The 16,515-nt window shown below is 43.1% G+C and overlaps 1 protein-coding gene across 1 annotated transcript in view; it reads left to right on the plus strand.

The window, feature by feature from the left end:
• Positions 1 to 14,446, plus strand: part of LOC135907288 (uncharacterized) — a 36,263-nt gene extending 21,817 nt beyond the window's left edge. The window contains exons 2-5 of the mRNA XM_065438977.2: positions 880 to 1,031; positions 2,158 to 2,225; positions 12,661 to 12,747; positions 13,930 to 14,446. Coding sequence (XP_065295049.1) covers positions 880 to 1,031; positions 2,158 to 2,225; positions 12,661 to 12,747; positions 13,930 to 14,060 — 438 coding nt within the window. The 3' untranslated portion in view covers positions 14,061 to 14,446. The remainder of the gene's footprint in view (positions 1 to 879; positions 1,032 to 2,157; positions 2,226 to 12,660; positions 12,748 to 13,929) is intronic.
• Positions 14,447 to 16,515: the final 2,069 nt, after the last annotated feature.

Below are 16,515 nucleotides of genomic sequence, written 5' to 3' on the forward strand. Positions count from 1 at the left end.
ACTCACAAAGCCGTTTAGAGCAAGAGGGATGAAGCTTAGGCAAATCCATGTAGTCACAGCCATTCCGATGCTGGAGGAACCGCCATGCTTGCAGCTCACGTAGACACTAGCGCCTACCTCTAATTCGAAAGACTGTATTTCTGGTGTACAGTCAGCTGTAAGTGGCTGCACATATACGGACATAGTAAACTTTGAATAGCCAACAAGAAGGAAATATAGCCTATGGTAAGCATAAAGGACCTCTATTAACACTTTAGTCAATGTTGATTGATGGCCACCGACAGAACCTCATTGTTCTTTTGAGAACTGCGCTGCACCTTTCGTTACGCCGCAGAGATGTGCTATCACTCAAGAAACCTAATGACTAACTTTGAATGCGTAAGTCGTATCACGCAGAGTACGGCCGCCTTTTAGGTGGATCTAAACATTGGACTGATGCGCGTCGAGCCATTTCACTGATTGTGTATGGTGTTTCCCTAAGCGTACTAAATTGCATCGTAATGAAGTCACTGAAGATAAAATGCACTGCCGAAGTACTGATTCTTTTCTGCACATGGGCAACGATAGCGGGCAGTGCCCCAGCTGCTTTGCGCCATCAGTTAGCTTCGCGTTTTTTTGGTAGATAACACAGTTGGGTTCCCGGTGATTATGATTGCCCATGAACAAAACTAATTAGTTTTGTTTGAGTGCCCTAAAACCGCGTACTTGGTAGAGCCGGTGCCGTCAAATCAGCATATTACTATAATTTTGCTGTCATCCCTGTTTTTCATATTATTATTGCCCTAGTCCTGCCTAATATACTCTTGATCTGTGGAAAGGCAATACCTTTCACTTCCTATTGCCCTAAATCTGCTGTCTTGTTTTCTCCTCTTATTATAGATGTTCTCTGCTTTTCCCCACGCCGTCGCCGTGTTCACAACCAAAAACGACACGTCCTTCAAATGCCTCAGCACTACAAGAAGGCACTTCGACCCACTGAAAAAGACAGTCACTTACGTTTGGCACTTCAAAAATTACACTGGTCACCAGAGGTGGGTTACATAAAGCTTAGTGCATCAGCGAAGCCGTACTTTTTTCTGCAAGGAGGAAGCCGTTGTCGGACCGCTAAAACGGCTCCCTCGATGAACGGCTGAAGGCTTCTGAGTGCACAGATGACATGAAGTTATTACAAACAACACGACAGAGATAGCATGGCTAAAATGTTCAACACAGCAGATTCAATAAATTGTTCCAGCATTGGTTGCAAGAGCAAACGCAAGAGCATTCAGCTTGAATAAGTGCATTTTGAAACATTGCGCTCCACGACCAAGTGGGTAACTTGCAAGTGGAGCACAGGCAACCTATTCTGTAAAAAATATCTTCTATTTCGTCTTTCTTTTGAACAAACTTGTTTAGCTCTTTACTTCTTTCACTTGTTTGGCCTCTTTATCCACATGAAAAACAAGAACCAAGAAAACACACCCCAAGGTATATGCTGCAAATATTTGCTCATAAACACCACACGTACTTTTCACGCATGAAAGCTCCTTAAGAGCGTCACAGAGCAGATATGTCAGGAAGAAATATAGAGTCCCAATTTTCATTGACCTTCCCGCTTGCCATAAACTCCTTTGAATATTTCTCACCGTTTTGTCAGCAGGAAAATGTTGGACGTGTTCGCGTCATATTTATTGGCCCCACTGAGGGCTATTCTTTTTTGATTCACATTACACTAGCTCTCGTGTTGTGTGAATCCTTGTCCGTCGTCTGTTTCGCGCTGTTCGTTCACGAATACGTTAAGCTACCAACTCTCCAGCCTCCTCCTGTATTCCTTTAGTTTGCTTTGGTTAAACGGGCGTTGAAAAGAGCTAATTGGTGACTGTTCATGATTTTGGGGGTGCTATGTTTTAAGCTTAGGGCTTGCGCACCATTTGCTTCTGTTTTCCTTTCTCCTTTTTTGCACAGATATCGCAAAAAGAAATGAGGAATTGCTTTGTTTAATCATGGTGGTTTAGTAGCGTACGTAGCTCTGCCGCCTATGCAAGGTGCACCACGCCATTTCCCGTTAGCTTCTCTTGCAGTATAATGTTTTATCAGAAACACGTAAAACATTTATTGAGTGCTAATTTTGGAGACGAAGATGTTTAACTCACCTCAACTGCATTGTGTCTGTTTCAGGAGAGACGTTGTCTTTGACGTTGATTTTTCAGGCACTCCCGGACAAGGCACCTTTTTTATAAACAACAGTAAGTTTTCTTTTTCAACCGTGATAGCAAAATATTTTCTTTTGCGGTATCGCGATTATCGGTATGCTTTGCAAAGTGTTTGTCGCAATTCGTATCTTGTGATTCGTCTTGTGACACTGCAAGACGATCAAAGTCGGTTAGTTGATTAAAAAAGAAATGTGCGGAGCTTTACATTTACTGCTCTGAGTTGCGGTATGTTTTAATATGCCTATTATGGCGAAAAGTATTGTCTGATAGTATCCATTCTTATGAAGTAAAGTACAACGTGCTTAAAACAATAGCGTACGCTTTACAAGATAACAACAAGGAAGAACTCAAGAAATTAACTTAGTTCTCCTTCACAACAGTTACGAACAAATGCATAAAATGGCTATACATGATGGGATTAAGAAAGAAAAGAGTCCACTCCAGCGTAAATTTTCCCTGCAGAGAATACAACATTGATACCGTAGTGCTTTATCCTTCAGTTGAATACATTATCTCCGACGGGGGAAGCTGTTTTTTTCGAGTATAAATGTGCACCATCTCGTCTGATTAGCTAATGCCGTATTGTAAAAGTTATACACATTATAATTTGCAAGTTTCCTAAAAAGAAACTTTTGGAAAGCTAAAGCAGTTATTTTTCATTGTAATTCTCCACTCAGCAAACTCCCTCATTCTCATACCCTCTCGTTGAACGAAAAGAAAATTTAATTTCATCCAACGTTTAGAGATTTAGGCGTTATTTTTCACGAATATATGAAATTAAACCAGCATGCGGAATTTTTACGCAATCGAATTTGTAAAGGTTAACGCGTAGCGAGAAAATATCAACTCGTACTTTGTGAGAAGCTCTTTTATGCATTATACTCTATGGGCCGCATTAGCACTATTGCGGTTTGATTTGTAGTAATTTAACTAAAGAGTGAATAAATATTCTACTTTGCTTGCAAAAAATGGTCTCAGGGTTGCGTTGCAGACTTTCCGTGTAATCCGCACACTCCACACCTGAAAGTCAAGTTTATAGTAAATTACACCTTATATAAGCACCAACTAATACTTTCCTTCATGTTCTAAACTGAAAAATGGCTGTAATATGCGCTTTGTGGCCAATCTGTAACACAATCCATCTTCACGAGTAAATCGACACTAAGAACACTGGTATATCCACGGCCGTGCACCAATTTTATTTTTCACACAGTAAGTTATTGCGCGCCAAGCACACCAAGCGAGTTCAAGCTTAACAATGAATGTGTACGCACACTCCCTGACAATTCCATTTTGAGCATGCTGTGTCCTACATCTAGAGTTGTGATTCGCTTTCTTGGAACTTTTCATCTGTAGAACATGCACATTGTGTCATCGCAATCATGTACAATGTTGCTCTCATGATTCCATAATAAACTGGCTATGTGGGGTTAGTCAAGCCGCAGTATAGCCGTTTTTACCCTGTCCCCGCCTCCTGAGTACAGTTAGAGTATGTGTTGAATAAGTTTAACCCCACACTTTACACTTGACACTGATATACACTTGACATTTGGCTTTTAGAGATTTGGGAAGTTCCATATTCTAAAACACGTCATTATGATAATAGCATGTTATGATTTCAACTAACATGTTTCCTTTAAAAAAACATATCTTGTACCCTGACTATTAGTGTCTTTCTTTCGTCGGAATTGATCATGAGCAGCATTTCTTGAGATTTCACCTGCTTTCCACACGATATCAAGTACATTGTGATTTTTAGCTGACAAGCTGAACGTTGCCATTACTGTGACCGGTTCGTTGATTAATTTAATCAGTGAAATGGTACAGCGAAGCGAAATAAAGGATGTTCCCATGAGGTTGCAAAAGAGAGGTCTTATGATAGAAAATTCACGCGTCCCCTTCCGGCAGTGCCGTGTACGTGCCCATTCTTGATCTTTCATCGCCACTTCAGGCGTATGCTGAGAAACATGAGCTAAAGTCATGCTTTCATGAAAAATACAACCGTTGGGTGATGGACAATGGGTTTGCAGACACTGCTGCAGTTGCTGCACGATGCAGAGTTGGAAGCTTTTCGTTAGCTTTCATTTATTCTATATGTGCATTGCAGTAAATTCACCTGAATAAGCATATAAGCTTTAAAACGCAGATACAAAGCTTCGTCTTACTGCGCAACAGAATTGTGACTCCGTCTAGCATGTACTCTGTAAAAGAGGTCGGTTGCCTTCAAGATTTCAGTAATTAAATCAGTTCTACAGCTGGTTAGACTCGTATTGTTTTGACGCCATTATGACATATGACACACGAGAGGCCTTACAGACTATGCCAAACATTAAAGATAACTTGGTGATACAAGTAAGCGTACACACCACTCGTAAGCGAGGCAGTTGGCATGCATTTTCGCGTCCGGAAACGTATATCTATAAGAACGCAAACGACTCCGCCAATTCTAAAGTGATTTGTACTTTGCCGGCGCTCGTTTTATCAGCCAGTTCACTAACTGAGACAACTATGTATGTAAAAGTTCAATTGAGGATTGCTCTTACAGGTATTGCCGAGCGGCACTTCATCCAAGGCAGTGACGAGCTACATATATCAGAATCTCAGCCAGTGAGGTGCTTACATTGATAATGCACTTATCGCAACAGTCAACCAGTTGTGACAACTGGAACTTGGCACGCATTGCTGGAACAGTTTCCCCCCCAAAAAAACTAGCGTGGGGAATTCTCTCATTGAATGTACGACGTGCTTTCTATATCAAACTAAATTTCTGAAGATAATTTATTGAATTTCAGCTTTAAATACCACATCGTATGCGACTGGCATTGCGACCTAAGGGTGTCGGGTAAAGGCCTGACCAGGCCCACCGTCATAGTGACAAACAGGGCATTTGGCACGATGGCGTGGATGCGCTGTAGCAAAGAATTTTTTTTCAATGAAGTATGCCGTCAGTTCCTCGCGAAATACGACGCTTCACCACCTTTCTTTCTATTCACAAGGCACGCTTTTGAAATTATATCCAGAACTACCTTGTTTAAAGTGCATTTTTAAGTTAATTGCACACATCGACTCTGTGGTCTACTTTTTGTTTCATTCGCCATCTTACCAATTTCTATATATAATAGTTGCCGAGTCAAAGAGTGTTTAAATTTTATTCTCACAATTCTTTGCATTTCCCTTTGAAACATAAAAAAGCAACCTACTTCATATCCGCATTGCATATTCTAGCCGCAGCGACCATCTGATGAGGGTGCGGGCTTTTTCACGTTATCTTGGTTGGTATTACGCAGCTTCTAGGAAACTGCCTGTAGCATATTAGCAAGAAAATAATTGGCTCTCCTGATTCCATAAAAAGAAAAAAAAGTTGCCGGAGTATTGATCGCGAGAGTTCTAGCAACTGATTATCATCTTCGTTGTGATATAAACTGCAGAGGAAGTGGCGCTGCCATGAAATTATGTTGTGGCATGGATAGGCGAATTTCTAAAGGCGAGGTAATGTTACCGTTCTTTAGAACACTCCACGTACGTCGAGAGCTTACAAGCAGTCACATGGTGTTCCTCAAGGAGCTGTTATGTCACCATTATTATTCGATATGTTACCAAGTTCCGTTCAATGTTATCATGGTCTCTAAACGGATGTATACGCCGACGACGAAGCGTTCTTCACATCGGAGATAGCCATTCACTCACTATATACCAACTTGCAGACATACTTGTGTGTCATTGGAAAATGGTTAAGAGAATATTCCGCCCTTCATAAATCATAATTGTTGAAAATTATTTTCTCTTGTGCACCATCCGGAGAACGTTATCTTTGCTATCACCTCGAAAGTGTACCACAAGTAGACTCCGTCAAGTATATAGGTGTAATTTATGACGTCTCCCATAGCTGACATGGGAACATTGAATATAGCTGAAAAAGGATTGAAATTAGTTGGAGTGTTACGAAAACTATGCAACAGCCGATCTTCAGTGCCGACGTAAGTGCTTTTGATGATTTACAAAATGCATATGCGCTAGGCTTCCGAGTTGAGACATATGGTATATTTTGGTGCAGCAGTTTATAAATTCTAGGTTGTTGTTCTGATGGCAACCCCAGAATCCATTACTTGCGCAGGCAACACGGTCCACTTAAACAAAGATGGCTATGACATGAAGCTTCACGGTGGCTCTTGCGCTTGGTGCTCTGCTTCAGTTTCTCCATTTAGGCGTAGATTCTATGTTTCGCTGAAGCCGAAACGTCCATAGCCGCCGATCGCGTTATTTTGATCCGCAGGATTAGTAGCACTGTGCGTGCAATCGTCTGGCCTCCTTTGTAAGCCACATTTAATGGGTCTAGTGATAGATACAATCATTGCTAGAGAAGCATCAAAATGAGGAAAAATAGTCGGGTATTGTCATTTATTCCACAGGTCTTCATTGATATTTGTCCATTAGAATTTCTCATGTCGTACTAGGGAAAAGACGGCGAAAGTGGGAAGTGGAAACTTAAGATGATGAGCAAAGTGAGAAAATGGTGAAAGCAGGAGCCAACGTATCGAAAAGTGGGCTTGTCACCTTCAAACAGACCAATCCTGTTCTCGAAATGTTGGCTCCTTTTTTTGACCTTGTTCTCGTTTTCCTTAAGATTTCATACCAGCATGTTCAGCTTAATTCATGGTAGCTATATAAGCTCTAACAAAACTAAGTTCACCACTTTCATCAGTAGTCGTAACAAAAGGTTCCTTTTTCTTATTTTCGTCACTGGCTCTTCACAGACAATGTGAAACTTTGCAAACATTAAGTTGTGTTGTGATTGCTGAGTCAAAGGTAATCAAGCTTGCCTGCGTGCGTAGAAATAAGGGATTATTCATGAATGAACTGACAGATAGCCTGGCGATAGGCGGCCTCAGGGGCCTAATTCTCTCGGCGCTTCCAGTGTCATGATATATTAGAGACTTTTAGCTTGTACGCTATTCCGGTAAACGGGAGCGGTTTGGGCGCATTAACGGATGGTCGGGGCGTAAACGTGAGCGGTGAAGCCGCCTGGTGTTGTAGAGCTCAACCAGACAAACGCATAGCTAAAAGTGCAGTAACTCACCATATCCTGCTTCGCCACTCGTGCAAATTTTAGGCAGCGGCGTAATTGTGAACACGATTACGCCACTGTCGAAAATTTACCCCAGCAGCTAAGCAGAATACAGCAATTAGCTCTGTGTTTGTGTGGTTGAGCTTTGCGCCACCAGCTGGCGCCACCGATCGGGCTGCTCACCTTGACGCCCCCGCTAAACCGGAAAACCGCCCGCGCTTGCCCGAATACCGGGCACGCTAAAGGTCCCTATTACTGCTGTTATACGTTATCATGCGTGACTACTTAAACTTACATACATCTAATTTTACATGAATCAAGGCGTTTATTTCCCAAATTCTCGAAGTTCTTCGGGCCACTGATACCGTGCACAAATCTGCTCCCACCTATTGTTCGTAAACCAACGGCCTTACTAGCGCTTTCACCGTATGCAATCTGACATGATTTGAATGTACAATGGCGGTCCTAACCTCACTGACTGGGATAAATTCTTTGTTTTTTCACATTCGCATACAATACTGCTGTTCAATGGACTACCGACAGCAGCCATTTTTTCCTTGTGCATGGACGATCTCTTTCCTCCATATCCGACAGAGCATTCTGTTTAGCACCTACATCCCCTAACGCCTCCCTTCCAGAAGAGTTTGCTGCCAGAGTTGCACATTGCTGTCAAATCACCCGGTGAAGCATGCAATGTATCCAAGCTGAGATGAAACGTCGCTGCGATAAAAACGCGTAGGCGTCAATTCTCACTTTGGAGACCAAGTACCGCTTTGGACTCCATTCCGAACTCCGGGCCTCTGTGGGACGCGCCTTCAGCGCCACATTGTCCTATGCACAGTTGAGCGACAAACTTCTGCAGTGAACTATCACATCGTCCGAGTATACACTCCGTCACTGACCGCCGTCGCCGTTATGGAGAAATTGTTCACCTCTCGCAGATTAAGCCCGTCGCTCCCCGTTTAGATACTGTCGGTAATGCGGCCAGGCTGGCCGCTTCTATGACGGTGAAAGTTAGTGTGCCCAATATTATCGTAGTTCATCGCTTCTACATAACCATAGCCATCATTATCCCTGATCTTCTGCTTCTTCCTGCATGAGCTGGCGCGTTCCTTATTTATTCTTTTCTTTTTATATATAAAACGCGCTCGGTTGGTCTCGGTGTCAAAATATAGACACTTACTAATCCCTTTGCGACGAAATTTCTTTAAAACGTAAAACTGAAGCAACTTTCACTCGATTAGGATGTCGAATGCCTGACGATGAAACGATGGCATTTTTTTCTTGTTGTGTAGACGATTTACCCAAGCAAGGAAAAGCGTTTTAGAAACCATTTACAAAAAGTGCAGTGAATTCGCGAAATTATTTTCCTTGTAGCCTGCTCTCTTGGGTAATATCACGACGATGCTCGGTACGCCGTTGAAGAGTTCATAGTTGTTTCAAAAAGATCCTTTAGTTAAACTTACAATTATTAATTATTTTCTATACGCTCGAGTATTTCTCAGTTATATCAGTTCTTTTCTTGTAATTACTAATCGCCTATTTCCATAGGCATATTCGATAATCCCCCATAGTGGGCATGAGCCAGTGACATAGGGCAAATAAACTGCACTCCTGCCTAAAGTCTTTCCTGATGCTGAAAGCTTCAACAACGCACACCACGAGCTCTTCTGCCTTTACAACCTTATGGATTCTTCAGTTTCGCATTTCACATTGTCGACATCAAAACCAATATTAGCCCTTCAACCAGCAAGATACCAAAGAAGGCGCATTGGATTTCCTTATTGCTCTACTTATTCCCTGCATTGCACAACTGCAGGTGAAATCAAATATGAAATTGTTGCACCAGAAACTTAGCTACATACAGTAAGTAAGCAATATTGATCAGCTCCCAGTTCAAGGCAATTATATGGTCTAAGACTGTCGTTGGGTGCTTGTTTACGAAGGCCTCCAGCGGACGGCTTTTTGTTGACAAATCATGAAATAGCCCATCGAGCGAAAAAGCCTGCGTCGGTCATCTGAACGAGCGAAAAACGGCACGTGAATTCCCATCGGCTGCGATTCCTCATCATGAGCGCGCCTTGACGGAGCGGTGCGGACGAAAGGGACCAGCTGCTGCTTCGATAGCGCGTCAGGTGTTGTGTTAGGGGGGGGGGGGGGGGGGGCATTACCCCCACGCCACGTCACCCTCGCTCTCGGAAGCCTGTGTTATCCGCACGTTTCTTGGCCGCGCAAGCTCTCGCCTGCTGTTCGAACTGAGACTCGGTAAGGCCAGATAAAGATGAGCCAAGCAATTAGCCGAGCGTTTGAACTCGCTCGCTTGCTCAAGACGAATTCGTAACTCGAAGGACCGCTCAGAAGCGTTCATTTGGACATTACTGCTTTCATATTCACAACCCATGAGAAGTGCTTAGGGGTGCGATCTTGTACGCGTTCCAAAATAGAACGGAGGCGGTTCGTTCTTTACGTCACGAAATAGGCGGTATGTTCCGTTCCGTTCTTCCGATAGCAGACGACACGGAATGATTGACCGCAGATATCACGTCACAATTGACGTCATGGCGTTCGGCACGGTTCAAATTGAAGAATCGTATTTGGCTCGGTGGAACGAACCGCCTCCGTTCTATTTTGGAACGCGTACAAGATCGCACCCTAGGTGTCCTCACGTTTTTAGGGTTATGCTAATGATGAAAACAATAAAAAATCTTTTTACTCTTCAAGTACAGAGACCGATTGGACTGTGGACATTTCAAACCAAAGGTACCTCTGTGCCAAGAACAACAGTGAGCTCACTGCTAAATACCCATTTGAAGAAAACTGAAGTATCACTTTCATATCCGCTACTAGGCAACCTGCCACAACCTTTTCGGGTTTTTTGGCCAACTTATTTGAGGAAATTTAGGTCTCGTTTATGCTATAGATTTTTTTATAGAGGTGCCGTTCCCCTTTGTCGTATTCCATATTTCATTGTGAGCATTAGGAATCAATATGAACGGAATTACCATATTTTATCACTGCTCATTTACATGGCGCGCAAAATTGAATTCTATTCTGAAATCTGTCCTTCGCAATCTTGCATACAGTGAGACCATTCCCCCTAATAATTATATATTTTTCTTTATGCAGTTACCCTCATTTGAAGCATTATTTTTTCAAACTGTGGTGATAAAACATTTTTCGAACAGTGATTTTCTTTTTCCGTTGAGTCCTGCCAGGCCACTGAGACATATACGTTCACTAACCCGCGGTGTTATACCCGTTTTGGTCGTTATACCAGAAAATATTATGTTCCTAACGTTTTTAATTCTTTACCCACTGAACTGTACTATATCTCGTCTAAACGGACACTCAAACTGTACCTCAACACAAATTATTCTTCTGTTTAGTTGTCATTAAAGCCCGCCCTATAGTTTCGGTTAGTTTCGTTTGGTCTAGACTGGTGTGTATCCTTGTTTGCTTCACTTTATAACTTTTCTAGTTTGCGTTTGCTCGTAGCTCACGTTCTGTTTGTGGTACTTTGCTTTTGTGCTGTAGCCTCGTTTTTCATTGTAGTCTGCTTTTTGTTTACTAAATTGCTTCAGTTTATAGCTTGCTAACTTTGCTTTATTTTATTTTTTGAGTACTTGTCGCTGACTGCCGAGTACAGCCCGAGAAGCCTTCATGGCTTGGGCTGACCGGTTTTTTTAATGTGTGATATTTTTATGAAATAAAGGATCTTGTTATTATTATTATTATTATTATTATTATTATTATTATTATTATTATTATTATTATTATTATTATTATTATTATAAGCTGTTCGGTGTCTTGGAAGGGGTTCGAGTTTGCTCACCCTAAAGCAATATTAATTAGGCAGAGGAGTATATAAGGCAACAAAGGCAGCCAACGGACATTCTTATAGCCTGCTGACTGCTTTGCTGGCTTAGGATATATAATTGGATCAGCTGCATTATCGTCACTTGACAGCTCTACGTTGCACGTAAACAATCGACTTTTTTTTTTGCTGCGCCTCACTACTCGCTTGCTGTGCCGCGGAAGAGCATTTTGTTTCCGTCTTGGTAAAGACAACATTATTGGTGTTGCTAAAAGCTGAAAAACAGACGATATTATGAAACAGTGTTTCATCTGCCCCATACATTTTCTTCATTCTGCAAGAGCCATTATTTGAAATGTAGGTTGGCACGTTTTGTTTCATGTATATCAAATTTTCACTAAACAAGGCTTGTTGGGAATTCTAAGAGGCTTGTTGGGAATTCTCAATCCTAAATGGAAGGTCCACAGTTTTGACTAGCGCCATCGTGCATGGCCTACGCAATATACACCTGCGAAAACACGTTGATAAGATCAATTTGTGCTTTTGAGACGCACCTCTAGGAAGATAAAATATGAGAGCGTACCTAAACGAAGGAGACAATTTTAGCACCGGCGAGAAAATGACCACTACGCGTGCTAAGAAGAGTGGGACGAAGCGTGCAGGTTTTGGCGCCAAAACGTCTGCTAGTGCTCGCTGCAGTCATTCTTGTTAGTGCCACTGTTGAGCGAGTAAGCAAATAAAGCGTACATTGAAAGCCACAGAAAATTTCATTTATTCATTTATTTATATACCTTAAAAGCTCCTTTGGGCATTACATAAGCGGGGGGGGGGGAGGGTAAATTACAAACGTGCAAATAAGAACATTATTAAGATACAGTGATATAGCATATACAGAAAAACATAGGCAAGTAAACAATCAACAAAGAAAAAATCACACATTTTTGAAAATATTGACCTCGTAAACCAAAAACGTCATGATTGATGACAGAGACAATGCCCCCCTCCCCCCGGTAGTTTAATATTAATGCTATATTGCCAAAAGGTGTTTTAAGTGACATTACAGATTAGTTCGTGCAAAACAGATTCCTCTTCTTTTTGAGAAGTTTGTGTTTTGTCCACCATTTCGTTAATCAGCCAGTTAAAAGCTTAAGTGTTTGCCGCTCTGCCATGAAAGTCGTCGTAACGTAAACATTATTCTCTGGTGAAAAGACAGTTAAGAATTATTTTTTATTTGATTTCTCGTGTTGTTCTTTTTGGTTTTGGTGTCAGTCGTTTGTTTGTATAACGTTGGTGCCATTTTTTAACTAATCGTTCTTGTATAAGGCTCGCATCAACAGGAAGAGGTCAGGAAGCGACAGTTGATGCGTCTCTGGGGGGGGGGGGATCAATAGTTGAACGGATGCGCGACTCTAAGCAACCGTTTTGGTATGCTGTCAATAAAATTGCGTCTCTCTATTTGCTTGACGCTCTCTCTATTTGCTTGGCGCTTGCTCGCAAGCAGGGCCGAAGCTCTAAGCTAGCAAAACAAGGCCTGTTTTAGGTCTCCTATTTGCCATGTGTGCTTCATCTCTTGTCTCCTGTCTTTTCAGACAAAACCCGCCCTTTCACTGCTTTCTACAAGTACTCAGACTACAGAACCTGCGCGGTGATCATAACACCCTATGGAGGCCATGATCGTGAGCTGCTTTATGCCCGGTTCCTTAGCTGCTGATTTCTGTGATACAGGCTGTATAAGGGTGATGGGGAAACACCATGTTATAGGATAGATTGGCTATCGTTTGGACTCCTTGATCCGCCACTCGAGCTCTAATGCTGGCGCAACCAGCTGATATCAAATGGAGCAGTTATTAGACGTTTTACAACAAAGTAAAACAAAGCTTATTTTCGTATAAGAATAGTGCCACCTGTGTAACCCTTCTCTTCAGGGAATGAAAATTTTAAATTATGGGGTTTTACGTGCCAAAACCACTTTCTGATTATGCGGCACGCCGTAGTGGAGGACTCCGGAAATCTTGAGTGGGGTTCTTTAACGTGCACCTAAATCTAGAGGTGAAAAATGCGCCACGGTTTTGGTTTGCGGCAGTGACTCCGGCATTGATCTATCCGCGCACGTCACAAATGTGAGGCTGCTTTAGCAGCAAATGTACACTGAGGGCAATGGTAAAAAATTCCCATGCATATCAAAATGGTTCATGCACACCATGATATACTATACTACACCATACTATAGAATCAGTACAGCATAAACTCAAAGCATAATATCAATGTAGCATAAGAAAGGATGACAACACTTATGCGAGAAAAATGGCTACATGCGGCCACGTATTGCTAACTCCGGGGTGGCTCGTGCACATCAGAGCAGCATCCTTCACGTAGATGTGCTCAGAAAGCGATAAGCGTCGGCGCTGCCTTGTGATTTCGCGCGCGTAAAGAGCCTGGGGCAGTTGGCGATCCTGAACAAAGCAAGGTGCTTGCAGGGCTTGATACGTCATTCCAGCACGTGTCACCGAGAATTGTGTCATTCTTTGCATGAAGGCGAATTGCGTTGTGTGTAGACGCAAAGTGCTGTGCCTACTTGCATACTAGCGGCGCCATCAATGATGACCGTCCAATAGTATTGGGCAGGCTGGCGAAGTTTTTCTTTGTTTCTTTTTTCTTCTTTGAATTATTTGCAATGTTACAGGGGAAGTAAGACAACATTTCCTTAGCGGCGGTTTATGCACCGAGTGAAACTGAAATGAACGGCATTCCCATTATAAAGCATACTTCTATATGCATCGTACTTCTAAAAATTCCAAACACACTTCTAAGTCTCTCGGGATCTACTAAATTGCGTACTTTTGCACTTTTCTCTGCAGATTGCTCTATGTGGGTAAGAAGGGCATGGGTGCACAACGTTCCCCAGCACTGCTTGAACAACTACGAAGAAATCTGTGGAATCGGAGACAATCTCGTCGACAGGGACATCTGCAGAGACGACGACGACTAACATGATATCACGGCATGCCTTCTGAGCTGAAGACTCTCTGATGCCGACGCCGTTGATTGTCTTGCTTATTCAGATAAAACACCATATAAGAAAGTGGGGCGACATTGACCAAGGTGTACGGTAAAAAAAAAAAAAGACCGAGTTAATGGAGACAGATATATGACGAACACGCATAACCACCGCGGCGGCTTAACGGCTACGCTGTTGCGCTGCCAAGTACGAGGTCGCAAGTTCAAATCCCGACTGTGGCGGGCGCACTTCGAGGGGGCGAAGTGCAAGAACGCCCTTATTCCGTGAATTTAGGTACTTTAATGGACTCTTGGGGCTCAAAATGAATTCGGAGTCGCCCACTATGGCATGCATTATAATAAAACGTGCTTTTGACACGTGGGACTACAGAATTCAATTGATAAACACGCACCGTTAGCACACTTTACGTCAAAAATAGCAAATAAACAACTCTACCAAGATTTTAATGCAACACAATAAACGAAAAAAATTACCACAGGGAGTACCAAATAAACCACTCACCGAACGTCCTAAAAAGACACGCTAAGTTCAATTTATAAGACAACGGACTATGGAAAGCGGAACATGGCCGACACTCCCTTCAGTTTAAATACTGTTCTGGGAGGCATTACGTAGGGGCCTCACATTTGTGCGTTTCCGAGGTAAGCGTTACTGCTTCCCTTCTTCCCTTAGATTAGGGCAGCGCCAGCTATCCCCGACTGATGTGGCGCACGGTGTACAACTGACGCTCACCTTTTTTCGTCGCGGCGTGCTGGCAATCTGAGAGCAGCAGCAAGTGTGGAGATTGGCGGAGCAGCGCCCACTGTACAATCATTGAACCAATGAGAGCACGCGTCCGCTCCACGGGAGAGCCGGCTGCGCGGAGGAGCCTGGAGGTGGAGTAGCTTCGGGCTCTGTTGCGGGTGAAGTGGCCTTCGTACCCAGTGGTCTTGTGATGCCCAAATTATTATAGCACCACGTAACCCACCCTAACAGAATCCTCACTACACGTATATTACAGACTACCTTTTTTAAAATATTTAAGTTAGCTTATCAGACTCCTCACAACAATTTAGGTTTATTTCAAGTTTCTCTAATGGAGGCCTATATCAGCATAATTTCTAGATTGTAGAGATATTATTAAGTTTAGGATTGTAGCATTACTTTGCTGGATTTCCAAGCTTAAAATTGGCTTTTAAGTGCAAAACAAAAAATGTCCTTGCCTAACCTTGTTGAGAGCTTCTTATATATTGCTTCGCATTAAAATTGACTAGCTTAAGGGAGGAAAAGATTACCGATAAACTACATACATAGAACTGCGAGAGTAAGCGAGAGAGAAAGACAGAAGGAAAGAGTAACGAAAACTATATATGTTAAGGGCAAAAAAAGAAAGAGAACGTGTCCAGTATTCGCGGGAGAATCAAAGTCGCAGTTTCACCCGTAACGAAAAGCACTGATTGCGATAGCAAATTAGTCGATAGCTATACGAAGTAAGGATAGCAGTTTTATCGGCCGCATAAAATTGTAAACGTACGCTTAGTAACTAAATTAATAAGGACATAATGCATAAGCCTGACTCAGTGAGGACATATAAAGAAACAGACGTACAGATACAGCGCTGTCTCTCTGGTTCTTTTAGATCCTCGTTCAGTCGCGCTTACGCATTCAATCATGAATCCAAACCAGCTAGCCTGCCAACTTGTTTCAGTTAAATTAACAAACATGGCGTCACGCCCGCACAGGTAAGTATGGACACAATTCGCTCGATGGGCGCGGAAACTCGCTCTCAATATGCTGGAGTGAGGAATCGCGGCATCAGCGGCGAGCGAATTCACCTTCGTGCCTAGCTTCAACGCGACCGCAACGTCCGAAGCACCGCGCTTACGAAGCTACCGGAACTACGCCCACCCCGCAAACATGGCTCATCCCTTTGAAGATGAGGCCCGCGTGGGCGTGCACTTTGTCCACGTCGCATTAGCTTTCAAGACACGGCGCCCGCGCGACCGCGCCGTAAGTAGCTGCCGCCGGAGACGAAGGCTTCCCCTCCCTCACCTCATCCCCGTGCCCCGCTCGGGACAAGAGACGGCGCACTTCCGGCCGGCCTTCCTCACTCGCACTCGCGAGATTCAGGCGCGTTCGCCGGCTCATCCACTCACGCTTTCACTCGCACGTACAGCAAACGGCGTGCAGCGACGACTTGGTCGCCCTTGGGCTTTATGTGAAACCTCACGACGACGGCGACGGCAGAAATCCACCTGCAGTGTCCATATATTTGCTATCGCAATAATAAAGCTTTTACTGCTTAATTGAGCTGTTCCTGTGTCCTTTCGAGTTGCTGCAGCAGCATTTCCCCATTGCACGTTTCTTTTTTTACAAGGGAAGAAAATAAAGGATGTGAATAACGAGTGCCTAATGTCCCTATTTTTCGTTACTTGCATTCTCTTCC

This window comes from Dermacentor albipictus, chromosome 7, assembly GCF_038994185.2.
Source record: "Dermacentor albipictus isolate Rhodes 1998 colony chromosome 7, USDA_Dalb.pri_finalv2, whole genome shotgun sequence".
NCBI classification, from domain to species: domain Eukaryota; kingdom Metazoa; phylum Arthropoda; class Arachnida; order Ixodida; family Ixodidae; genus Dermacentor; species Dermacentor albipictus.